At 36.4% G+C, this 25107-nt stretch overlaps 5 protein-coding genes, 1 non-coding gene and 1 pseudogene across 7 annotated transcripts; 4 read left to right on the top strand and 3 right to left on the bottom strand.

The window, feature by feature from the left end:
* Window positions 1–216: 216 nt before the first annotated feature.
* On the top strand, window positions 217–1528 carry arx-5 (putative actin-related protein 2/3 complex subunit 3). Its single transcript, NM_067266.4, has 4 exons — window positions 217–329; window positions 386–459; window positions 505–579; window positions 1098–1528. Exons 1-4 carry the CDS (start codon window positions 221–223, stop codon window positions 1389–1391), a joined length of 552 nt encoding a protein of 183 aa, NP_499667.1. The 5' UTR covers window positions 217–220; the 3' UTR covers window positions 1392–1528.
* BE10.4 (DUF148 domain-containing protein) lies at window positions 1510–4824 on the bottom strand. Its single transcript, NM_067265.5, has 5 exons — window positions 4461–4824; window positions 3415–3594; window positions 2940–3128; window positions 2296–2433; window positions 1510–1744 (listed from the first exon to the last, which is right to left on the bottom strand). Exons 1-5 carry the CDS (start codon window positions 4719–4721, stop codon window positions 1607–1609), a joined length of 906 nt encoding a protein of 301 aa, NP_499666.1. The 5' UTR covers window positions 4722–4824; the 3' UTR covers window positions 1510–1606.
* Window positions 4825–5954: 1130 nt separating this feature from the next.
* BE10.3 (FTH domain-containing protein) lies at window positions 5955–10291 on the bottom strand. Its single transcript, NM_067264.5, has 6 exons — window positions 10164–10291; window positions 10005–10103; window positions 9051–9238; window positions 8888–9006; window positions 8655–8820; window positions 5955–7784 (listed from the first exon to the last, which is right to left on the bottom strand). Exons 1-6 carry the CDS (start codon window positions 10224–10226, stop codon window positions 6806–6808), a joined length of 1614 nt encoding a protein of 537 aa, NP_499665.2. The 5' UTR covers window positions 10227–10291; the 3' UTR covers window positions 5955–6805.
* A 1213-nt stretch (window positions 10292–11504) lies between these two features.
* On the top strand, window positions 11505–12142 carry BE10.5 (Autism susceptibility gene 2 protein-like). The gene is made up of 4 exons (NM_001025966.4): window positions 11505–11547; window positions 11614–11788; window positions 11840–11868; window positions 12013–12142. The coding sequence occupies exons 1-4, from the start codon at window positions 11515–11517 to the stop codon at window positions 12088–12090; spliced, it is 315 nt and encodes a 104-aa protein (NP_001021137.1). The 5' UTR covers window positions 11505–11514; the 3' UTR covers window positions 12091–12142.
* A 1413-nt stretch (window positions 12143–13555) lies between these two features.
* BE10.6 lies at window positions 13556–13718 on the top strand (annotated as a pseudogene). The gene has a single exon. A coding segment is annotated over exon 1 (163 nt).
* A 2677-nt stretch (window positions 13719–16395) lies between these two features.
* BE10.7 lies at window positions 16396–16545 on the bottom strand. Its single transcript, NR_052813.1, has one exon. It is a non-coding gene; the product is annotated as an Unclassified non-coding RNA BE10.7 (non-coding RNA).
* A 3614-nt stretch (window positions 16546–20159) lies between these two features.
* Window positions 20160–24931, top strand: agmo-1 (Alkylglycerol monooxygenase). The gene is made up of 8 exons (NM_067263.9): window positions 20160–20265; window positions 20360–20587; window positions 20795–20946; window positions 21586–21785; window positions 21843–21968; window positions 22687–23168; window positions 24304–24463; window positions 24718–24931. Exons 1-8 carry the CDS (start codon window positions 20198–20200, stop codon window positions 24817–24819), a joined length of 1518 nt encoding a protein of 505 aa, NP_499664.2. The 5' UTR covers window positions 20160–20197; the 3' UTR covers window positions 24820–24931.
* The last annotated feature ends 176 nt before the right edge of the window (window positions 24932–25107 follow it).

Genomic DNA, 25107 nt, shown 5'->3' with positions numbered 1-25107 from the left:
TTTAATTTTCGCGTCCGCAACGACATTATCGCTTCAAAAACTGCATTTTTATCGAATAAAATACTTATATTTTAATTTAAAACTCGAATTTCACAATTTATCGATTTTTTTTCGCAGCCGCAGTGACTCATTATGTACTTACCCCCCCCCCCCCTCGGGTATCCGAAAATAAGCCGTTTTCTATGCATTTTTCCAAACAAAACACTTATTTTTCAGTGAAATGCCGGCATACCACTCAAAATTCGACACTGAACTCAAAGTTTTGCCATTGGGCAACACAAATATGGGAAAACTTCCGATTCGAACCAATTTCAAGGGTCCAGCGCCTCGTAAGTCTTCAAAAATTGATTGAAAAAACCTATATTATATATTAAAATTATTGCAGAAACCAATCAGGATGACATCATCGACGAAGCGCTCACCTACTTCAAGCCGAACATCTTTTTCCGCGAATTTGAGGTTGATTTTCGAGATTTTTCCCTATTAAAATTGAGAAATTTTCAGATCAAAGGTCCCGCGGACCGTACAATGATCTATCTCATCTTCTACATCACCGAGTGCCTCAGAAAATTGCAAAAAGTACGGATTTTGCACGAAAAAAACCTACTTTTTAGATTGAAAAATAAGAAAAAAAGACCCAAACATACCGAATTTCAATGGATATTTTGAACATTCCTACCGAAAACAGATTTTTTTAAGTAGAAAATTTCAAATTCGAAACATTTTCGATTTTCTCTGAAAAAATCCCAAATTCTTTCAATTTTCTCTGAAAAATCCACAAATTTTAAGGTTTTCTCTGAAAAAATCGAATTTTTTTGGTTTTTCCCTGAAAAAAATCTAAAAATTGTTTAATATTCCCTGAAAATTCCAAAATTTTTCTGGTTTTCCCTGAAAAAATCCGAAAATTTTTCGATTTTCACTGAAAAAATCCGAAATTTTTCCGATTTTCTTCGGAGAAATCCAACTTTTTTTTTTCTCAAAATTTTGGAAATTATAAAAAAAAATTCTAGTTACAAAATTCGGTCTTTTCGGGCTATTTTGAGTGAAATAAAGCGTAAAAACATGTTTTTTTTTTGCAAATTTTTTCAAATTTTCAGAGCCCAAACAAGATAGCCGGCCAAAAGGATCTTCACGCCTTGGCTCTCAGTCATTTGCTTCCAATTCCCGGTGAAAATGGATTCCCACTGAACAGCATGTACAAGGCGCCCCAATCGAAACCGGACGAGGACGAAATGCGTGCCTATTTGCAACAAATTCGCCAAGAAATCGGCGCCCGTCTGTGTGATCTCGCGTTCCCGGATCCCCAAGATCGTCCGAGCAAGTGGTGGCTCTGTTTCGCGAGAAGACGATTCATGGACAAGGGGCTCGTTGGACAGGGTGTTAATTTGTGAATTATCGATTAATTATTGTTGTATCTGGCTCAAAATTTTTTCACTTTTCCCATTTTTTTTTCCATGTAATTATATTTATATTGCGTCCAGTTTTACTTTTTGTGCTGCTTTAAAATATTCATTAAAATTCCGATTTCATCATTTTATTACGGTAACGCAACATATTTTGCGCGCGTCAAATATGTTGTGCGCGAAATACGCGAAATCTCTATGCTCTACCGATAATTTGTCTGCTTGGATCCCATCACTGACAACAAAAACGCCACGGTATCGTGTACGACTTCTGGAGCAGTTATCTGGCAACGTGCCAAGTGACTTCGAACCTCTTCGGGAAGTTGGGAGACTGGAAGAGCCTGGAAATTGAGAAAAATTGAAAATTTTAAGATTTTCTCCGAGAAAATTGGAAAATAGTCGAATTTTTTTCAGAAAACCCCAAATATAGGCCTTTTTTATTAGAAAATCGAAAAATTTTCAGGTTTTTTCAAATAAAATCGGGAAAAAAACTATTAATTTCCCGTAATTTTCCAAGATTTCCGTCTTAAAGGCGCACAGATTTGTTCAGATGGGTCTCGGCGCGCAAAAAAGTTTATGGTACTTTTTTTTCTTTTTTCCTGTTAAAAATTGTTTTAAATCAGTTTTTTTGCCGTTTTCCAGTCAGAGAATGAATAAAAATTGATTTAAACAGTTTTTAACAAAAAAATAAAAAAGAAAAACCACCATAAACTTTTTGCGCGCCGAGACCCAGTTGAATTTACCTGTGCGCCTTTAAGAAGGAATTTTAAAATATTGCGAAATTATTTTATTTGAATAATTGCTGATTTTTTATTCAGAAGAGAAGGAAATTTCAATTTTTTTTGTTGGAAAAATAAATAAAATTTTTTTTTTTTGATTTTTCAACACTTACAGCCATTCTTTCCAAATCCTGAGGGCTAAATGAGCCCATCGCTTTGCTCAATGAAGCATCCGGGTCTGTTGCAGAAAGAGCAGTGGTGAGAGAAGCTTTCGCAGATGTTAGAACCGCCAGGTCGACTGGGTTTAGTTGCTGAAATTGATAGTAGTAATTATTATGGAGACGCAGAAAAATCCAGCGTTTGAAATCGATGTGGAAACGCGCTCCACGGCCAATTGGGTCTCGTTAGGGCTTCTGGCCTTCCTCATTAAATTTTTCGCGCTCCATTGACAATCGCTCGCCGGACATGGGAAGTCGTGTACTCCACACGGACAAATACATCAGTTTTAAAACTAAAATCGAGCCGCGACGCGACACGCAACGCGCCGTAAATCTACCCCAGATATGGACTGGCCTAGTTCGGCAAAAAGTTCTTCCATTTAAATTTATGAGGGAAGCCAGAAACCCGTAATTTTGGCGTAAAACTCATTAAAAACAACGAAAACATTAAAAAAAAAGACAAAAAATGCTTGAAAATCGACAAAAAATTGAATTTACAGTTTTCCTGCCGGATACCTAACGAGACCCATGGCTCGGGGGCGGATTGGCCGTGGAGCGCGTTTTCACGCTAATTTCAAAAAGGCTATGGGCTAGCTCACATGAAACTTGTAAACGAAGAATGTCTGCTCGGCCAACGTGTCATTCAAGTTCTCCATCATATTTAGTTGATCTTTCTCCGTACTCGTCAACTCGTGACGTACTTTATCGATTATTTCTATCGATCGATCGTATTGATGAAACAAGTCGCCGACCTCTTTTTGTTGCACTTCATCGCAAAAATAGGCCGTCTGAAAGAAGAAAAACACGAAAATTTGCGGTTTTCGAGCCAAAATTATCGGGTCTCGACACGGAATGTTAATTGCAAAAAGGTGTGCGCCTGTGCGTCTTTAAGATTACTGTAGTTTCAAAATTTGCGGGATTTTTATCGATTTTTCTTATTTTTTCGATAACAATATTTTTATTTATTGAAAAACTAAATCAAAATTTGAGAAAAAAATTGTCGCGTTGAGACCGGGTACCGTATTTTTGGCGCCAAATTTTTGCGTCTGGATAATAATATTTTTGAAAACTAACCCGTTCACAAACGTAAGCCCTCAACCGATCGATTCTCATCGAATCAATAAATCGATTGATTTTCGCTGAAATTATCGGATCAAACGTGGCGGCCAGCCGGATTCTTGAGAGACATGAAGCTGCAGAAGCTGACGACAGGCTTGGCGGAGATTCGTAGTGATTTTGATAGTTTTGGGGATCCTGGAATTAGGAACTATATTCAAAAAAGTTTAGCCGTAAAACCGGTTAATTATGAATTTTTTGCCATTTATCCGCTAACTACAAAATTAACGATTTTAGAGGAGTTTCAAAATTGTGAACTTTTACAATAAATTGTCCATTTTTTGCACTTTCAAACAGTTTTTGATGGGATAAACCTAGATTTTATGAATTCTCCATATATGAATTACCCGTTTTCAACAAATTCAGGCAATTTTTTATTTTTGCCCATTTTCATTTTTCAGCCATCTAATAATGACTGTCCTTTTTTTGGGCAAAAATTTTTTTTCTGAAAATGTTCAAAACCACTATATTCTGAAAAAGGGCATTTTTTTAGTGTTTGGAGATCAATTTTGAGTCCTCTAACTACAAAATTGCCCATTTTATGAGAGTTTCAAAATTGTGATTTTTTGCCAAAAATTGCCCATTTTTGCCACTTTGTAATAGTTTTTGATGGGTTACACCCAATTTTTTTTTCAATTTTTCCGGCAAATCGGCAAATCGGCAAATTGTCGGAATTGAAAATTTCCGGCAAATCGGCAAATTGCCGGAATTGAAATTTTCCGACAAATCGGAAAAAAGCCGGAATTGAAAACTTCCGGCAAATTGGAAAAATGCCGGAATTGAAATTTCCGGCAAGTTGGCAGATTGCCGGATATGAAAATATCTGGCAAAGCGGCAAACTGGCAAATTGCCGTTTTGTCGACAAAAAATAATCGCCAACCGGAAATTGCCGCCTTCCCCAAAATTTACAAACGGTATTTTTCAAACAGTAAATAAAAATTTGAAAAATTAAAAATTTTCCAGTGTACTCTTTTCGCGGCGAGACCCAAAATACGATAACTTACTTGATATCCATTAGCCGGCTGTGGCGGAGGCGGCGGTGGAAGTGGTGGCCCCGTCGGATATCCAAGCTCCTGATGGTATTGATTCGCCAAGTCATCGTGAATATTTTGGAGCCCTTGATAGGCTTGATGCTCATAGGCATTCCCTTGGTGATAAGGTTGTGGGTTCGGATTGATGTGATCCTTGTGGTGATAGGATTGATAATTGGAATAGGATGATTGGAAGAGTACAGTGATGATTATTGAGAGTGAGAGAATTTGCATGATTTTCTGGTAAGCCAAAATTTTTGGATTTTTGGATTCTCGACTTCGCCTAGATTACATGATCCAAAAATTTTTCCAAAAAAAAAAACACAAAAAAAACGCAAAAATCCGGATACTTTTACTCTCTAATTCGCTCGTTCCTCCATACAATTACTCACTGCTAGGGAAATTCTCTCTCAAAAAATTATCGAAAGTGATTGACGATGCATGACGGGGCTGCCTAGGGTCGAATGGCAGGTTGCCACACATATTTTCAGATGGATTAATGGAATTAGGTGTGTGTGTGGAATATGCTGGCTATGATTGAAAAATTACGAAAAATAACAACAAAAAAGATTCACAGTTTTCCAGAAAATTTAAAATTTTCCGGGAACATTTTACGAGAGCACAAAATTCTTAGAATTCGTATTACGCAACATATTTGACGCGCAAAATATAACTATATCTCGTAGCGAAAACTACTGTAGCGTCGATTTACGGGCTCAATTTTATTTTTGAAAATCGGGTCCGTAAATCGACGCTACAGTAGCAATTTAAAGAATTACTGTAATTTTCGCTACGAGATATTTTGCGCGTCAAATATGTTGTGCAATACGCATTCTCAAAAATTTTGTGTTATCGTAATATGAGTCATGGCCCGGCAAACGGTACATCAGTGTAAATGCGCTCTACCGAACACAAAGCATGACCTGGTTAAGACGCGACACGAGGTTCTGACCGCTCCATTGAAAATCGCCCGCCGGACAACGGAAAGTCGTGTACTCCACACGGACAAATACATTTAGTTTTACAACTAAAATCGAGCCGCGACGCGACACGCAACGCGCCGTAAATCTACCCCAGATATGACCGAGCCAAACTGGCCTAACTCTTCCATTTCAATTTATGAGGGAAGCCAGAAATCCGTGAAGCGAGTTATGGTAAAACTTCATCTACGAAAATAAGATAATCGTTTTTTGTCATTTTTTAAAATTAATTGCCGTAAAAAAAATTGCCGTTTTTGAAAAACATGCGTAAACGTAGCCGGGGTACGGTAGGTACCGCAGGTAGGTACAGGCACAACTTCTCGGGCCGTGTTATGTTTAAAAAACTGAAGAAAATTTGATGAAAATTCCGCAAAATCACAAAACTTTGCGCAATTTGCGTCTGGGTGATATTTCCAAAAACTTGCCGGTGCGCCTAAAAATTTCAAAATTTTAATTTAAGAAAAACAAGGATTTTTCTTGAAAACGGAAAAATTAATTTATTTAAAAAATGAAGCAATTAAAAACTTAAATCAGAAACAAATTCAGAAAAAATTGAACAGGAAAAAACATGAAAAATTTGAAAAAAAAAAATTTTTTTCATTAAAGATGAGGTGTGGGGCAGAATTGCGCTAGTGGGGCAGAATTGCCAAATATTATAGTAAAAATTTTTTGCCATTTTATATGATTTTTTAAAAATTGAAAAAATCTCAGTTTTTCCACATTTTTGAAAGTCATCGATCAAAAAAATTAATATTCGAACCAGGGGTGGGCGGCAATTGCAGTTTGGCAAATTTTCGGCAAATTACCGGGTTGCCAATTTGCCGGAAATTTTTGTTTTCTGCAAATTTTCATAGAATTTATTTACTTTTAAAAATAGATGTAGGAACATTCATAGGAAGTCTACAATTTTGCCGATTAAAATTGAAATACAGTGATTTCCAAAAAAAAATGTGCACTAGCACAACTTGCCGAAATTTTTCCGGCAAATCGGCAATTTGCCGGTTTGCCAATTTGCCGGAAAAAAACGTTTGCAGCCCCTAATTGTTGGGTTTCAAAAATGCAACAGTGTTATAGCTTTGTGAAAAGTGGCAAAAGCTCGGTAAATACCACTTTTCAAAAATTTTGCAATAATGTTTGCTACCCTACCCTTATGGGGTTATTCAACAAGTAATGTCGGAAAATTAAAAAGTGTAGAAAAATTACGTCACAACTGTATTCAAGTATATAAAAACATGTATTTAAATACATTTCTGACGTCACAAATGTATTTAAATACATTTTGCTACATTACTTGAATAACCCCATCAAACAAAAAAAAACACAAAAAAACAAATAAAATTAAAAATGTTTCACCAGTAACTCAGGTGTCCAAAAATGTCTCAAAAATCCAGCTCCCTTAACATCAGGCCTCTTCCTGAAGAACTTCTCCAAAAATTCAATTTCAAAATAAATTTCAAAATCTATCGTGCAATTGGCCATTTCGTGTTCCAAACAAAACCTTCTTCCCTTCCAAATATGAACTTGAGTTCGATATCCAATTGATCTATCGTCTGGTATTGAGACTATATCTTTCAGGTGAAAGTAGTCTTTTGAATTTTTTTGAATTTGATCTATTGGCCCGGAGACAAGCCGAGCACCAGAATTCAAAATCTCCGGCACATTCTGTGTTCTGTAGTTGAAGACTGGAGCTGTTCTAGAAATAAGCTGTGAGCTCATTGGATAAAGCTTGACTGTTATTTTGGAATTTCTTATCGTCGGAGAGCTCGGAGAGCTTTCAATCATTCTCATGAACTTTCCGATGAACTTATTCAAGTTGAAAGGTGTCATGAGAATGTATGCCTTGGGAAGTTCCAGAGTCAAAAATTTAGTGGAAAATATTTTTTGAACATTTGAAATTAATCCATCAATTGGTGAAGGTTCTTCAGGTGACTTCAGGTATTGCTCCATTTCATCAGCGAGAAGTTCACTGAATTCCAGGCAAATATCAAGGTTTTCCAAAGAATAATTAGCTACAGATTCAAATTCTAAACCAATCAATTTCTGGTTCAAATCCAAGTCTCCAGAACTTAGATCTAGTTCTGGCAACTCTCCAAACTCAATTCTCAAATTCTTCACATTCCATTTCACCACAATCAGCTCTACGATTTGTCGCATAACTTGGAGTTGACATGGAATCCACGATTTCCTGGTTCCAAGTAGGATTGATGGCATCAGAGTCAGGGAATCACATGAAATTCTTGAATTTATATATTTATCAATTACTGCTAAATTTGATTGCGACGAATCGGCAAGCGACAAGACGATTCTATGTAGGAGTCTGTAAGGAAAACAAGTATAATTTATAGAATTTATAACTACTACAGTACTCCTATATAACTATTACAGTACCCCTACAGTAATCCTACAGTAGCCCAACCCAACTCGATATCCCATCAAAAGACAAAAAATCATTATTTCTCAAACTATGTAATCCTACAGTAATCTTACAGTACTTCTACAGTATCCTTATAGTATCCCTATAGTATAACTACAGTAATCCTACAGTACCTCATCCATATTCCTTTACTAACACCAACTCAATACTCCAAGTAAAGACAAAATCTATTTTTCTAAAAGTACAGTGATCCTACAGTACCCTACAGTACCCCTACAGTATCCCTAGAGTACTACTACATTATATCTTAGGTACTCCTACAGTACCCCTGTAGTATTACTACAGAGCTCCTACAGTACCCCTATGATATTTCCACAATACTAATATCACAGTATCCCTACAGTAATCCTTCAAAACCTCTACAGTCCTACTAAAGTAACTCCACAGTATTCTTATATAGTACAAATACCGTACTCCTACAGTACCCTTATATTATCCCCACAGTACCAATAGTACAGTATCCCTACAGTAACCCTACATTACCCCTACAGTAGTACTACAACAGTATTGTTACAGTATCCCTAAATTACCTCTACAGTACTACTACACTTTCGCTATAGCGCCCTTAAAGTACAAATATCGTACTCCTACAGCACCCCTTTAGTATCCCCACAATACTAATAGTACAGTATCTCTACAGTAATCCTACATTACCTCTACAGTACCCCTACAGTAATCCTACAGTACCACAACCATGTCCCTTCACTAACCCCAAACTCAATATCTCAATTTAACTGTTCAAACTGAACTTACGTGTCTGAAACTTCTAAATGCTCAAAATGATGTGGTGTTTTCAGTGTAATATCGAAAATATTCTCCTGAATCGGACCATATTTTCTACATCGACCGCCAATAATTCCACACTCATCTGATCCACTGCAGATATCATTCATTCCGAAAAATTCCTCTACGAGTTGGTCTGGAAATTTTTTTTTAAATGCATTTGGGACGGTTTGAAAAACAAAACAAAATCAGTAAAAACTAACCATCATTGCCAATCAAAGAATTGATGACCCTATCATGGATTTCCCTCTGATCACAAATTTTTGCAACATCCTCGACGCCAACTCTTCGAACTTTGACTCCAGCGATTTCTTTCAAAAATCTGAAAGATGTGCTCTGAACAATATAAAAAATATATATACTCACCGAAAATAATCCTCCAACTTTTCCATAGTCACCCTTTGTGGATTTATAAAAACTGAACAATCTGGACAGTTTTGCTTAGCATCTTGCTCCAAATCAAATCGACAATCGGATGCTCCTCTGATGAGCACGTCTCGGTGCTCTTGTCGGATTCTACGGAGCAAGGCGATGTTGATGTTTTTGTTGACTAGCTGGAAATTTATACGTTAAATTCTGTAGTGTTACTTGGACCATTTTTTTTTTGATTTAGCCCATAAATTATAAATTTTAAATAAATTTTTTTCTTTTCTTTGGGTTTCCTAAACCTTCAAAAAGCTTCAAGGTTGAAAAAAAGCTTCCAGAAGATCCTAGAAGTTTTAGACTATTTACATCCATTTTTTGAATTTCCCGCCAATATTTTGCGCCAAAAAAAATTTGAGCTTCTCGTCTGAATTTGGTATGGGAAAATTTTAATTACCCGCCAAAATTTGTTCTCAAAAAATTACAAAAAAATTCCGGCCTGATTTTTTTTGGGAAATTTGAATTTACCACTAAACTGTTTTCGCATAAAATTTGAACTTCCCGCCAAAAATTTGTCTTAAAAAATTTGATTTTCCTGCCAAATTACTTTTCTCCAAAAACTTTAATTTCCCGCCAAAAATTTGTCATAGAAAATTTGAATTTCCTGCCAAAATCTTTTCTCAGAAAATTTGAATTTCCCGCCAAAAATTGTTCTCAAAAAATTACAAAAAATTTCCGGCCTGATTTTTTTCGGGAAATTTGAATTTCCTGCCAAAATTGTTTTCAGAAAATTTGAATTCTCTGCAATAAAAGTTCTCAAAAAATTTCAACTTCCCGCCAAAAAATTATCATTAAAAAAATTGAATTTTCTGCCAAAATTGTTTTCAGAAAATTTGAATTACCTGCCAAATTATCATATTTTTCTCTCTGAGAATTTTAATTTTCTACAGAACTCACTCTTAGATCTAATTTGCCCATCGCATCTGTCGAAACATTTTCCAATATTTTTTCAAGAATTTTCACGTTCTCAAAAACTTTGGAAATTAATTCGACGTTCTGAAAATTGAAGTAAAAATATTAAATTATTTATTTTTTGTAATAAAATAAAAATCTTACATCAGTAGGCTTCATCAAAATCTCCGGAATTTGATATCCGTACACAAAACTGTTGAGCAGCATGCAGTCGCTGTCTCCACAGCAAAACGAATCAGAAGGTCTCATTAGAGAGGTGAATGCAGTTCAAATAAGAATAAAGGGAGATAGAACAGACAATGAAAACGGCTACGTCATTATATTGATCGGGCCCTTTTCAGGCTCTGGGGAGGTTACCGAGCACTATCTGGTCGAGAATAGATCGATATGTAAATGTAGCTAGGTTTGTAGCTAGGTTTTTTGTGTGACCGGGAAGATTGGTGCACCTCTTGATTGAGAAACATTTCCCAATATTGTTTTTTTAGGACATTTCATCAAATCAAAACTAAAAACATTGCCAAGGATATGCTAGATTTTCCAAAAACTGAAAAGTATCGGCAGTCCTGAAATAGGCACGTAGGTAGGCAGAGAGATGATCATAATGTAGGCCAGTAGACACGTATGTAGGCATCCAGGCGTTGTCTAGGCGAGAAGGCAAGCAGGCGTTATGTAGGCCAGTAGGCACGTAGGTAGGCATCTAGGTGTTATATAGGCAAGAAGGCAAACAGGAGTTATGTAGGCCAGTAGGTAAGCATGAGTTAAGAAGGCAAGAAGACTAGCAGGCGTTATGTAGGCGAGTAGGCAATGAGGCGCTATGTAGGCGAGAAGGCTAGCAGGCGTAATGTAGACGGAAAGACATCCAGACTTTGTACGTGCGAGTAGGCTAACAGGCATTATGTAGGCGAGAAGGCTAGCAGGCGATATGTAGGCGAGAAGGCTAACAGGCGTTATGTAGGCGAGTCGGCAAAAAACTGTTTTGTAGGAAAGAAGACAAGCAGGCGTTATGTACGCGAGTAGGCACGTAGGTAGGCATCCAGGTGTTATATAGGCGAGAAGGCAAACAGGCGTTGTGTAGGCCAGTAGGTAAGTAGGCGTTATGTACGCGAGTAAGCACGTAGGTAGGCATCCAGGTGTTATATAGGCGAGAAGGCAAACAGGCGTTGTGTAGGCCAGTAGGTAAGTAGGCGTTGTGTTGGCGAGAAGGCACGTATGTAGGCATCCAGGCGTTATCTAGGCAAGAAGGCCAGCAGGCGTTATGTAGGCGAAAAGGCAAGCAGGCGTTATGTCCAGGCAAAACCGGTTGGCGTGAAATTTAAGACATTTTTAAATTTAAAAATTAAAAAATAATTTGACGTCAATTTTTTTTTCTTAATTTATTTTTTTCTAATTCTTGATAAAAATGCCCATTTATTGAAATTCAAAAAAAAAATCAATCATTTCATAAATTTTCAATTTGTATCGCTGTGAGCAAATATCGTATTGAAGGTGTGACAATATGTGCTTCTGTAGAAGGAAAACTAAGAGTAAGGTACGTCAAGTATAGGCTAGTAGGCAGGTAGGCAGGCAGGCCTTTTTTAAACCGTTTTTCATTCAGGAAGATACAGTTGATTCGAGTAAAAAAGGAGAGAATCGTCATGACCAGCCGCTTGCTCCGCAGCCAGCTCAGCCGGGGGCCCCACTCACTCCGGATAGGCGGACCGAGAAGAAGCAGCTGAAAAGCGGCAAAAGTGCTCCAATGGATGTTCGTTTCAGTAAGAAGAAGTCGAGAAGTAAGTTGATTTTGTAATCTTTCGAAAAAAAAATTAAATTTTAATTTTCAGAAGTCCGCGAAGATGACACCGTTTCGAATGTAAGTCGCGTGGTGTCCGGGTGTCCCATATGAGTTTGATCTACAAAAAATGCGGAAAATGCGGAGAAAAATTCCCGCATTTTTGGTAGATCAAACCGTGATGGGTCAGCCAGGCTTTTTGAGTTAACCTTTTCATTTGTTCAGATTCCCGAGGAGATGCCCGATTTGGTAATTATTCGAGAACACACGGAACCCTTCTATACGGATGACCAACTCATGTAGATAGTCCTTTGGAAAATTTATTAATGATCTTGAATAAAGTGCATTACATTTCCGCCCGCAACGCTTTTTGCACGCCTTTTTTCGGTTTGGGTCGTTCAACTGAAATATTATTAACCAGCAAATATACAGGGTGGTCCATAATTATGGTGACAAGTGTCGCGCTCAGTCTCGGTTTGTTTTTAGGCGACTTAAACGTTAAAAATAAAGAGTCTTGTGTTGAAGCAATAGAAAAAATATTTTCCTTCTATTTAACATAAAAAACTTCTTAATTTGTCAAACAACGGAGTTGTAGTAGCACCGTCAAAGTAACGCATCCTTTCATGCTGACGACCTTTTGGCACGCAGCATATTTTTGATCGTGGGAGTTTTGAAACGGGTTCATTTCACAGTTAATATACTATTTTTAGGACAGAAAATATATTTCTATAAGATTTAACAGCTGCGGTGTGTTTTACATTCATTTCCAGGTTCTGCCAAATGAATGTTTGGAATTATCCACAGCCCTTTTTTCACTATTTTTTTTTTAATCTGAAAAGTGAGAACAGATTTGGCCATATCTCTGTTCCCTGGTAAGATACTGTTACAATTTTTTACAGAAATTGAGAAAAATATTAGTAGAAGGATGCAATTATTTTCAAAATAACTTATTTTCTCATGAGTGCCATGACTAGTCGAACGTATGACGTTTCTACGTTCATACTTTAACTTCCTTTAACAGTCCATTACAGAGGCGCGAAATTCGCAACTTTATAAATTGTACTAGAAAACGAATTCTCCGATTTAAAACATCTCGAAATGTGTAATAAAACGTCTCTTATCTGTAGGAGAAGCTAGAAAGGACATGAGAAAGCAAAATATCGGCAACTAGCGTGCCAACGACAGATTTTTTTCATTTGTTCCAAGGGTTCTCCCCAGTTCAATATCATTTTTTGTACTCTAGAAAATTGTGAATAAAACCTGTGCGGTTTAACTATATTTAGAGAGTTCTATCGTCGTCAATTAGCCGTTTTGCCGATCTATCGAAAGCTTTAATTTCCGGCAAATTACCGACCTGCCTTTTGCTGAACATCCCAAGTTTTTAGATGGATTTTTTATAAGACGGAAACACTAAAAATGGTGTCTTTTATGAAAGAAGGCGCTCCATATGATTTTCCAGTACATTTGAATTTTTGAAAAAAAAAACAGCTTTTGGTTGAATTCTCAATTTTTAAAAGTAAACTTCCAGTCAAGCTAGCATACTTTTTTTTTTGGTATTTTCTGGTATATTAGACCATGCTGAACTGTTTTATTGAAGAAAAAAGAAGCGCTCCATATGATTTTCCAGTACTTTTGAATTTTTGAAAACTTCAGCATTTGGCTAAATTTTCAATTTTTCAAAAAAATACTTCCGGTCGAGCTAGTATATTTTGCTTGATATTTTCTGGTAAACTGTTTTAATCCAGTTAATCAAGGTAATTCAGTCAAAAAGGCCAAGAGAACGGTCGAAATCGTCGGAAAGTACGGACACTGGAATCTCAAACTGTGCCCAGTGCGACAAGGTCGTCGCCGGAGGAGCCTACGTCTACGGAACCGTCACTGCGGCTACCGTCAGATCCACCATCGGAAGACTGAGAGATCTTAAAGAATAATTGTCCAAACGGTCTAAAAACGTACCCATAATTATAGAAAAAAAATCTAATATCTAAAACCATATAAATACTGCCAAAAAGGCAAAATTATCTTTTTGTAATTTGAAAAAAACAGCTTTTAGTAAAATTCTCAATTTTTTAAAAATTACTTCCGTACAAGCTGGCATACTTTGTTTGGCAGTTTCTGGTAAATTAGACCATGCTGAACAGTTTTACGAAATAAAAAAGAATGACTCCATATGATTTACCAGTACTTTTGAATTTTTGAAAAAAACAGCTTTTAGTAAAATTCTCAATTTTTTAAAAATTACTTCCGTACAAGCTGGCATACTTTGTTTGGCAGTTTCTGGTAAATTAGACCATGCTGATCAGTTTTACGAAATAAAAAAGAATGACTCCATATGATTTACCAGTACTTTTGAATTTTTGAAAAAAAAAACAGCTTTTGGATATTTTTCATGATTTAAATTTGAGGCTTTACAATCATTTTTTGTGTCTTTTTTGTTTCTTCACCACAAAAAAACCGTTGTAAAAAATTTCGCAAGTTTTTTTTATAACACATTCTTTCAATGTATGCTATAACAACATACAAACTTCCTGTTTTATGAGACAGAAAAAGAGAAGAAGAGTATGCGGAACGAATGAGGAGAGGGGATACAAAAAACTGTTTATTAGCTTTGATTTGATCTTTGAGAATTTTGAGGCATAGTGACGACGGACGTCTTAGCTTCAGGTTCATGCCATGTGGCAACCATGGTTTTTTAGTCTTGTGTTTTTCATTTAATTGTTAGTTTCCAAAAGGGGTTTCAATAAACTTTTTTCGGATTGCACCTGCAATTTTTTGAAAAAATTTAGATTTGTAAGATTACTATAGTTTTTTGGAATTTTAAGTTTCGGCTTTTAAAGAGGTAGGGGGATTGTGTTGGAGTACCGTAGTAGGGTTACTGTAGGAATACTGTAGTTTTGAAAACTTGTGTTTTTTTGGCTTTTGTAGTGTGATTGGGTAGGGATTAAGTTGAGTAGCGTTGGGTACAGTATTGATAATGTAGGGTTATCCTCAGAACTCAGAATTTCTAAAACTACGGTAACTATACAGCAGGCATACAGTACACATACAGTACTACAACACTAATTATTAAAAATTTCCGAAACTACAGTAATCCTACAGTACTGCTACCACACGGTAGCCCAACTCTAGCTCAAAACAAAAAATTTCCAAACCGATAGTAACCCTGCAAGGGAGTACTCTATGGTTACTGTAGAAGTACTATTATGGTTTCCGAAATTCAGAGCTTTGAGAATTTGGATAGGTATTTAGTCGGGGTAGGTGACGGATCTAGTAGTAAAGTAGGAGTACTCTAGGATTACTGTATTTTTGTGAAATGACATATAGATTTGGGGTACTGTATTGGTACGGTAGGAATACTTTAGGATTACTGTGAAATTAGTATAGATGGATAGTCTCGAGGTACTGTAGTTGTACTATTATAGGGTTACTGTAGTTTTCAGCTTTATCAAAAGAGTTAGTGAGTGATAGTTTTCGGGTACGATAGAACAGTAGGAGTACTGTAGGGCTACTGTAGTTTTGGAAACGGTCGGCATTGGTGGGAGATCAGTGCTCCGGATTTTTTTTGTTGGTTTTTTTGTGTTTCTGGCGAAATTTTTTTCTGGTGTCTGAATATTGGCCTGTACTAACAATTGTTTCTCCAAAATTATACAGATCAAAAAATTAAATTTAAGTTGGCAGCAACTATGTAACTGACAAAATTGGTCCAAATTTTTTTTGTTGATACTCTCGAATTTTTCGAATTTTTGAATTTTCAAATTGCCGCCCGCAGTGTTCCAGAAGTATGATCAACGCCCCATAAGACACCATAATAACATCTAAATCCGAGTGCGTTGACCTTAATCTGCGCTTCTACCACCTCCTCCTCCTCTTCTTACTATTTCCCTCTCTCCTCACCTATTCATAAATTCCCAGATGTTCTCTCGAAACACAAAAGTTTCCCCTTCATCAAACCAATTCAATCCATCATTTTTCGATTCGATTCGATTCAACACAGTTCCGTTTACTTTCGTCTCTTTTCTGGAATGGTCAAAGTAATAACCGTAACCAATGAGACGAATCCCATGGAAACGTGTTCCTTTGTGGGAGATCTTGTTGGGTTTAGAAATAGGTGAAAAATCTAAGGTTTACTTGATTTTCTGTGTTTAATTTTTCTTTTCACAGAATGTTGTGTGTATTCATTTCCTAGTAAAACAGTGTTCACTTTACCAAAAAAAAAAAAACTCATCCTAAAAGCCTGCTAAAATATAAAATCTTAACGTGAAAGAAACAATTTTTTCCAAAAATACTCAAAAATATATGTATATTACATATGTTCAAAAAAAGTACGGCGCATAATATAGTGAAATTATTAAAGATAAATGTTTAGGCAATTGACGATTTAGACGATTTTTCACGGTATTTGTACATTTTTTTGGGATTTTGTAACTATTAACGCCTTTGGACGTCAGATTGTGACATTTTCAGATTTTCGTGCACTTTTTTTTGAAGTTGGAATTATCCCCCACTGTCCCGCCTAAGCCTAAACTTAAGCCCAAGCCTACGCCTAAGCCTGCGCGTAAGCGTAAGCGTAAGCGTAAACCTAAGCCTAAGCCTAAGCCTAAGCCTATGCCTAAGCCCAAGCCTAAGAATTAGCTTCAGCGTAAGTTTGGCCCCGAGCCTAGACCTGAGCCTAGGCCTAAGCCTAATCCTACGCTTAGGCCAAAACTTACGCTTAAGCCTAAGCCTGAGGCTAAACCTAAGCCTAAGCCTAAGCCTAAATTTGAAATGGTTGAAAATATTATACCAAGCATTAAACGAAATATAAAAATTCAAAGAAATAAACAATTCGGGAACATTTTTCCGCCCGCCAAAAAGTGATCTCTATTTTAGTTGCGAGACAACTTCAAAATGCAACACCTCTTGATGCTTAATATTATTCTTTGAATTTCTTACTCGGACATCACACAAAAACCGCAATTCGCACGTACAATCGAGATATCTAGGAAATTGTCGCGCAGATTTCGTAAGAGTGAAATTTATCGGGATTTCTCGGGATTTTCGGGGGTCTCTGGCATCAGATTGTAGTTTTGGAAAAAATGTTTATGCCACTTTAACTTAATATTTAAAAAAAGCTGTACCGAAATTTTTGACAATTTACCAAAAAAATTGGAAACTTACCAAAATTTTGAAACTTACGAAAAAATATGTCAATTCAACAAGTTTTTGGCAAGTTTCAAAAATTGGAATTTCTCCAAAAATTTAGCAATTACCAAAAATTATTGGCAACTTACAGCATAGTTGTCAATTTATCAAAAAAAAATTTGGCCATTTAAAAAAAGTAGCCAAATTACTAAAAATTTGACAATACCAGAAATTCAATAAATTACCAAAATTTTGAAATCTACCAAAAAATTTGGTGATTTATTGAAAACTTGGCAATCTACCAAAATTTTGGCAGTTCACCAAAAAGAGACAATTCATCAAAGCATTTTGGCAATTTACCAAAAGTGAATCTGATTTTGCAATATTTTTGGTACATCGAATTGCCGAGGATTTCTATACAATAGTCTCGAAGTGCGAAATTCCTGATCCCCTTGATCCTGTGCCTTTCACAACTTGTATAATTTATTCAAATGTATACTTCAACTGTGACCACCTCTATCATCATCCCTCATCTACCGCTGTCCACCGCCGCCACCACTCAATTTCTCCTTCAGAGAACTCCCTGTTTAGCTGATGCTGTTGCTGCTGCTAATGAAGTGAAAATAAGCCACCGATCAGGTTTCCCTTTCCTTTACCCTTTCTGTCTCTCTCTCTCAGATGACGACGACGGGCGGCCCGACAGACCGGGATGAATTGAATTTCGCGCGAGCGACACGAGATTGTGATCAGTGGGATGTATCAGATGAGACGCTTACATTTGCCATTTTAATTGTAGTTCTACTTTGGCAAACCGTTTTTGTATAATTTAATTGATATTGTAGTTTTTCGTTTTTTTTCTAAGAATTTCATACCACAGGTAATTCACAAAAAATTTGGCAAATTACAAAATATTGTCAATTTATCAAAAAATTGGCAGTTTTCCAAAAATTTATAAATTTACCAAACTTGCTGATGTTCCGAAAAATTTTTGCAATATCTCGAAAGTTAACTTGGCAAACAGTTGGAAGCTCACCAAAATTTTTGGCTATTCACAAAAAATTGGCCGTTTATCAAAATTTATACAATTTATCAAAAAATTGACAATCTACCAAAAAAAATGGCAGCTTACAAGAATTTAGGCCGATTATCAAACTTCATGCAATTTGCCAAACGTTTAGTAGTTTACCAAAAAATGTGGCCGCTTACCAAAAATTTGTACATTTAACAAAAATTTGGTAAATACAAATAAATTTACAAATTCACAAAAATTTGCCAATTTATCAAAATTTGCAAACTTACTAAAAATTTGGCAATATACCAAAATTGACAATTTAGCAAAAATTTTCCAATTCACCAAAAATTTGGCAAATTATCAAAACTTGGAGAATTTATCAAAAATTTGGCAGTTTTTTTTTAAATTGCCAATTTCCCAAAAAAATGGTTACATACCAAAAAATGCCAATTTACTAAAATTTTGGAAATTTACTACAGTTTTGGCCGTTTATCAAAATTTATACAATTTACCAAAAATTTGGAAGTTCACCAAAAATTTGGTAATTTACCAAAAAGTCGGCAGTTTACTAGAATTTCGGCTATTTCAAAATAAATTTGGCAATTTACAAAAAATATGGAGAATTATCAAAATTCTTACAATTTACCAAAAAAATTGCAATCTCTCGAATAGTTGCCAATTTACCAAAAATTAGGAAATTCTCCAAAATTTGGCAATTCAACAAAAATTTAGGTCGTATATCAAAGTTTATACAATTATTAAAAATTTGACAATTTTCCAATAAAAATTCGAAACTTTTTCAGAAACATAGAGAAACAGACTGCCTGCGTCTCTTGATCCATCTCACCTTACTCTAATATTTTACACAACTTCTACCGATACTGTAATAAAGTCTTCAATACCTTAAAGTTACACAAGTCTCTAGATATCTAATCCCGTTTTCAATACTTTTTAGAAGTAAAAATTACGGCTGTAGATTAAAATCCGAGAAATTTCATTTTCATACGACTTGCGTAATTATTAGATCTCTATCTTGTCAGATATATACAAAAATGCCCATATATAAAGTCAGTATTGTCCTGGCTTAGTACTTAGAAGACCACGAATCAAAGTGACACAACCATCGAACCAATTCTCAATTCAATTTCTGCCGACTTGGGCATCTTAGCCGCTTCTAGCTTCTAAATCACAGACCTATTATGCAGCGGCAACTTACCAGCCTAACAATTAGGCAGGAAGATAAAAGCAGGGAATTCTGAAAAGTATGGATGTTTTGTTGTGTTTTATCTTAGTCCAAAGTATGTAGATAAAGTGGCGCTAGTAAAAAATTTGTCAAAAAATTCAAAATTCTCCAAAATTTTTATTTTTTTTAGGAATTGGAATGCTTTGGTTTAAAATTTGTGAACATTAAAAATTAGTATATGATTAGAACGTTAAACTGACAAAAATTATAACATGAAATTATTTTTGGTAAAAACTGAGAAATCACCACTTTTTGACTGTGAGAAAAAGAATTTCAAATTATTTTTCAATGATACAAGAGACTTTAGGCCTTGCAGCTAAACCTAAGTCTGAGCCTAAGACAAAGCCTGAGCCTCAGCCTAAGCGTAAGCCTAAGCGTAAGCCTAAGCGTAAGCCTAAGCGTAAGCCTAAGCCTAAACCCGAGCCTAGGCCTAAATCTACCAACAAACCCATCCGTGAATCTGTTCGCCTGTGTTATTCATTCCGATGCCTACTTTTCTCCCTTGTCTTAGTCATTTTATCCATTCCTTAGACCGGTCTTTTCCTTGTAGCCTCCTCTCTCTTTTTTCTCTCACTCTCATCAATAACATCAGCTTCTTCTTTCCCTCGATTCGGCTTCTTCTTACCATTATTCTTACGTCATCCGTTTTGCCAAGGTTGAATCGAAGATCAACCTACCAGAATTAAACAACGAATATTCCCTATATGTATGTCTCCTCTTCTTTCTCATCTCTTTTTTTCCAAAGCTTGAAGTTCTGAATTTTGTTCAATTATCCCCCTTCACTAAAAAAATCTGAAAAAAATTAGGCCTAGGCTTAGGCTTAGGCTTAGGCTTTGGCCTGGGCTTAGGCTTAGACTTAGACATAAGCTTAGGCTCAGGCTCAGGCCTAGGCTTAAGCTTAGGCTTGAGCTTCGGCTTAGGCTTAGACTTGGGCTTAGACTTAGGCTCAGGCCTAGGCTCAAATGTATGGCCTAAAGTCGACTAAAAAAATTCCAGAACTCTTCTCCACAAAATTTTAACCAAATGAAAAGAGGATGAACGAGACGGCATGGTTGGATAGGGTATTCTCAAATACGTCACTGGGACATCGATTGCTGGATAGGTGAGCTACTTTTGGTTGTAGGCACGTAGGTTGCGTGGTAGGCAAGCATAGGTGGCTACTAGCCACTTTAACTTGTTACCACTCCAACTTTCAGACTAACTCTCACGAATCTTCGTCACGCATTCTACCTTATCTCACCTTACGAGACCACCGTCGAGTCGATTGATGATGTTCCGAACTATAACGCTGAAGTTTCTGCGTGGTGGCTGGTGTTTCTTACTGCCGAGTTTTTCATTTTATTCATTTCCGGACATGAAGACAGATTTGCACTCAATGATTCAATAACGTCAATTTGTGCTGGAATGCTCAGCCAATGCTTCAAGTAAGGAAACATTTTGAGCTTAGGCTTGGCGTCAGTGGGGGAGCGTTAGCTAGCTCCCCCACTGACGCTATTTAAGGTTAGGATTACAGCGTTTTTTTCATTTTTCAAAGGGTTCCCGTTGGCTTAGGCTTAGGCTTAGGCTCAGGCGTAATTATTAGTACTAAAGTTGGAGTCAAAGTGGATAGAGGACAAATATATATTTTCCAGATTTGGTGGTCGAGCTGTCGCGATATTCTTGTACGTGATTGTGTGGGATAACTGGCGAATATTAGAACTTCCATGGGATTCCCCGTGGACATGGATTTTTTGCCTGTTCTTTCAAGATTTTATGTATTATCTGGGGCATCGGGCTGTGCATGGTGAGTACTTTTTTCAGAAATTTCTAAAATTTTTCAGAGAAAGAAATTTTCTCAGAAACTTTAAACTTCTGGCCAGAAGTGTTCTAAAAAATCTGAATTTTGAAATCCCCCAAAATTTTCCTCAAAAAAATCGGTTCCTTTGAACTCGCCGCCAAAGCTTTTCTCAAAAAATTTGAAATTGGCTCCAAAAATGCCCTAGGAAAATTTGAATTTCCCGCTGAAGCTTTTTCAGAAAATTTGAACTTCGTGCCAAAATTTTTACATAGAAAAATTGAATGTCCTGTCAATTTTTTCACGAAAAATTTGAATTTCCCGCATAAAGTTTTCCAGAAAATTTGAATTTCTCGCCAAATATGATTTTATCAGAAAAATTAAATTTACAGCCAATTTTTTCTCAAAAAAAATTGGCTTTTTTGCCAAAAAGTTCTCACAGAAATTTATATTTCCTGCCAAAAATTATCTTCAGCAATTTGAATTTTGCACCATTTTTTTAAAAAGAAAAAGCGCAAAAAACATGCGAGAAAATTTCCGAACTATGTAGCAAATTCCAACTTCTCTTTGAAAAAAAAGGGTTTTGAAATTTTTGAAATTTTTTTTTTGAAAAGTCCATTAAAACTTACATTAAAACTAAATTTCCAGAAGCCGGCTTCTTCTGGGGTCTTCACACAATTCACCATAGCTCCGAATACTACAATTTCTCAACTGCTCTACGACAAGCTGCCATACAAGATGCTGGATTAGCGATCTATGACTGTATTCAGGCATTCTTCATCCCTCCATCAATATTTTTAGTTCATCGATATTTTTCGGAGATTTTCCAATTTATCATGCATACCTCGGTGAGTTAATTGTTAGATATTAGTTTCAATTTTTATTAAAAAATTATTAAAATTCAGTTGGTGGACACCATGGGACCCCTTGGCTTAGTATTCAACACTCCGTCTCATCATCGAGTACATCATGGAAGAAATCCGTATTGTATTGACAAGAATTATGGAGGAGTTTTCATTATTTGGGATAAGGTAATTTAGTCAAACAAACTTGAAATTTGAATTTCCCGCCAAAAATTGACACTGGAAATTTGAATTTCCCGCCAAAAATTGACACTGGAAATTTGAATTTCCCGCCAAAATTATTCTCAAAAAATTTGAATTACCCGGCAAAGTTTTTCCGAGAAAATTTGAATTTCCCGCCAAAATTGTTTTTAAAAAATTTAAATTTCCCGCCAAAGTTTTTCTGAGAAATTTTAAATTTCCCGCCAAAACTTTATTTAAAATATTTCAAATTCCCGGCAAAAAGATGTTCAGAAAATTTCAAATTACCCGCCAAATATTTAAAATTGCAAGAATATTTTGGCGCAAAATTAGAAATTTTTGAATTTCTCAGAAAATTTTAAATTTTGCTCCCAATTTCCTTCCCGTAAATTTTGAACTTCCCACAAGAAAAAGTTTTGTTGAAAATTTTTTCACAGAGAATTTGAATTTCCCGCCCAAACCGTTTCATAGGAAATTTTAATTTCTCGCCAAAATTATTCTCAAAAAATTTGAATTTCATATGGAGGATAAAATATTCTTCCGCTGAATTCAAAATTTATGATAAAAATTTTGGCGCAAAAATTCAAACAGACTGAAAAAGTGTGAATTTTCTCAGAAAATTTGAATTTTGCGCCAATTTTTTTTGTGAGAAAAAAATCACCCACAAGTGGAACTTCATCTTTAAAGTTTTTTTTGTCATTTCCAGATGTTCAACACATTTGAAGCCGAACGTCACGATGACCCACCAATCTATGGATTAGTTACCAACGAGAACACTTTCAATCAAATCTACCTCCAATTCCATGCTCTTTGGGACATTTTAATTTTCAAAGGATTCACAAAAGATGTGAAAGGAGAGCCCATGTTTCCTGGAGTTGTGAACAAATTGAAAGCAACCGTATTCCCGCCGGGCTGGTTCCCAGGGGTTCCTGTCACCCCGTTCTTTCATTGGATGAGCATGGTTAATCCAGCTCACGGAGTACCTGAGCCAGAGAAACCTGTTCTCAGATACAGCCCACCTGCGAGGATCCTAGTGAAAGTTTACGTGGCATCGTCATTCTTGTTGTTGTTGGCTATATTCTTCCATTTTGAATACGACCGGAATCATTTGAGCTACTTGGATTGTACAGTCAAGATTGCATACTTTGTGGTTACGATGCAATGTTTTGGAGCATTTTTTGATATGAAGTAAGTGTGGAAACTAAAAAAAATATTCTGACGATTATTCATTTTTGTCGGGAATTTTATATTGAAACTCAAAAAAATTCGTCTAAAATCCGCCGGCGCAAATTTCATACGCTTGCGCCAGCGGCAGCGCACACTGATATGCGCTGCCGCCACCGGCGCACGGCGTCGCGTTTGTCACAGCGCTTTCAAATCTCGGTCATTTTTTCGAGCGCTAGCTAAACAGCAATATGTGTAACTTTCTCTTAAAAAATCGATAATTTTCGAAGATATAGTACTTTTGGCGATTATCGATTTTTGTCAGAAATTGCTAATTTTGTATTGGAACTCTGAAGTTCTGCTGAAACAGAAATATTTGTAGTTATTCGATAAAAATCGATAATTGCCAATTTTCGCCAATCATCAATTTCTGACGGAAGTCACGAATTTCACATCAAAACATTAAAAAAAAACGGCTAAAAGGGGGGCTTGAAATCCGGCGGCGCATCCTTTGGCGCCGGCGCAAACTTCATTCGCCTGCGCCAGCGGCAGCGTACACTGATATGCGCCGCTGCCGGACGGCTCACGGCGTCGCGTATGTCCCACAAATATGTAGCGTTCTCTTAAAAAATCGATAATTTCCGATGATTTAATATTTGTAGCGGTTATCGATTTTTGTCGGGAATTGCTAGTTTCCTATCTCATATTCATATCGAAACTCAGAAATTTCCAATGGACAGCGATATCCGTAATTTCTCGATAAAAATCAATAATTGCTAATTATCGATTTTTATCGGAACATATACATTTTCTGATGAAACGTTTCTGATTATAATTCCATCTTGAAGAAAAAAATCAATAATTTCCGATAACGTAATTCTTTATCGATTTTTGTCAGAAAAGCTGAAATTTCCAAAGTCGGTGGGCTCACCGGGTTCAGGCCTTGCTCATTGCATTTTTCGCGCTCCATTGACCATCGTCTGCCGGAATGTCGTGTACTCCACACGGACAAATAAACGCAACGCGCCGTAAATCTACCCCAGATATGATCGAGCCAAAATGGCCTAGTTCGGCAAACTCTTCCATTTCAAAATATGAGGGAAGTCAGAACCGTGTGTGGGAACCGTTCAACTCCACCAGTCCAACATTCTCATTTCAGATGGTATGCCCGGTACATTGAAATTGCTCGTTGTTGTGGAGTTCTCATCTATTACGGAGTACTCATGTTCGATCATATTGGTGCAGGAACTCATCGTCTTTTTGTCATTTCACTGCATATCATGGCTATTGCATTGTGGACGACTGATGTTTTGGTGGAGGTAATAGAGTTGCCTACCTGTCCGACAAGGGCCTATCAGAAGCCTAGGAAATGTTATCCATCCTAATAATATTACTTCCAGAAACTCTCCCAAACACAAAAACCCCTCTAACGCAGCTAAACTTAAAGTTCTAGGTCCAAAAATGTAATCCTTAATATCAAAAAAAAAAAGCTCTATTCCAGAAGCCTGACAAACGACGCTAGGCCTACCAGAAGCCTAGAAAGTGTTATCCATCCTAATAATTTTACTTCCAGAAACTCTCCCAATGCTGCTCAAAGAATCAATCAATAAATCCAGAAAAAGGTGACCTGGAACGGGCTCCAGAAATTGCATCGATCTCGAAAAATGTTCAATAATATGATTTTTATAGAGTTGTTGTTTCCATTGTCTTTCCAGGCTGTCATATTCTAGTCACTCTTTTCCCTTTTTTGTTTGATGGTTTTTCTTAAATTAAAGATTTTTTCTCTCAAGTGTCCTCTAAAAAAAAATCAAAGAGCCGGATCCATTTATCGATTTTTGTTGTGTCGGGCATGTTTTTAAAAAAGTCGATAAAAAGAGACTTCATTGAGTTTCGCGAACCCGCAAATTCAGAAGTTCGTGAGGTGTCGCGCAAGTTCATTCCAAAAAATTATGAACGCTAGAAG

Source organism: Caenorhabditis elegans, chromosome III (genome assembly GCF_000002985.6).
Source record: "Caenorhabditis elegans chromosome III".
NCBI lineage: Eukaryota > Metazoa > Nematoda > Chromadorea > Rhabditida > Rhabditidae > Caenorhabditis > Caenorhabditis elegans.
The sequence above is the reverse complement of the archived record's forward strand: the minus strand, read 5'-3'. Positions and strand labels throughout refer to the sequence as shown.

Excerpts from the sequence above, each read along its gene's own strand:
- arx-5 (NM_067266.4), top strand. The coding sequence starts at position 221 with ATGCCGGCATACCACTCAAAATTCGACACTGAACTCAAAGTTTTGCCA. Across the intron at positions 330-385 it reads TTTCAAGGGTCCAGCGCCTC|AAACCAATCAGGATGACATC; the intron begins GTAAGTCTTCAA and ends AAATTATTGCAG. Across the intron at positions 580-1,097 it reads GCCTCAGAAAATTGCAAAAA|AGCCCAAACAAGATAGCCGG; the intron begins GTACGGATTTTG and ends TCAAATTTTCAG.
- BE10.4 (NM_067265.5), bottom strand. The coding sequence starts at position 4,721 with ATGCAAATTCTCTCACTCTCAATAATCATCACTGTACTCTTCCAATCA. Across the intron at positions 3,595-4,460 it reads AGCCGGCTAATGGATATCAA|GATCCCCAAAACTATCAAAA; the intron begins GTAAGTTATCGT and ends TCCTAATTCCAG. Across the intron at positions 2,434-2,939 it reads TCTTCGTTTACAAGTTTCAT|CAACTAAACCCAGTCGACCT; the intron begins GTGAGCTAGCCC and ends TATCAATTTCAG.
- BE10.3 (NM_067264.5), bottom strand. The coding sequence starts at position 10,226 with ATGCTGCTCAACAGTTTTGTGTACGGATATCAAATTCCGGAGATTTTG. Across the intron at positions 10,104-10,163 it reads TTTTGATGAAGCCTACTGAT|AACGTCGAATTAATTTCCAA; the intron begins GTAAGATTTTTA and ends TTCAATTTTCAG. Across the intron at positions 8,821-8,887 it reads TTCTTTGATTGGCAATGATG|ACCAACTCGTAGAGGAATTT; the intron begins GTTAGTTTTTAC and ends AAAAATTTCCAG.
- BE10.5 (NM_001025966.4), top strand. The coding sequence starts at position 11,515 with ATGTGCTTCTGTAGAAGGAAAACTAAGAGTAAG. Across the intron at positions 11,548-11,613 it reads GAAGGAAAACTAAGAGTAAG|GAAGATACAGTTGATTCGAG; the intron begins GTACGTCAAGTA and ends TTTTTCATTCAG. Across the intron at positions 11,789-11,839 it reads CAGTAAGAAGAAGTCGAGAA|AAGTCCGCGAAGATGACACC; the intron begins GTAAGTTGATTT and ends TTTAATTTTCAG.
- agmo-1 (NM_067263.9), top strand. The coding sequence starts at position 20,198 with ATGAACGAGACGGCATGGTTGGATAGGGTATTCTCAAATACGTCACTG. Across the intron at positions 21,969-22,686 it reads TTTTCATTATTTGGGATAAG|ATGTTCAACACATTTGAAGC; the intron begins GTAATTTAGTCA and ends TGTCATTTCCAG. Across the intron at positions 23,169-24,303 it reads GGAGCATTTTTTGATATGAA|ATGGTATGCCCGGTACATTG; the intron begins GTAAGTGTGGAA and ends TTCTCATTTCAG.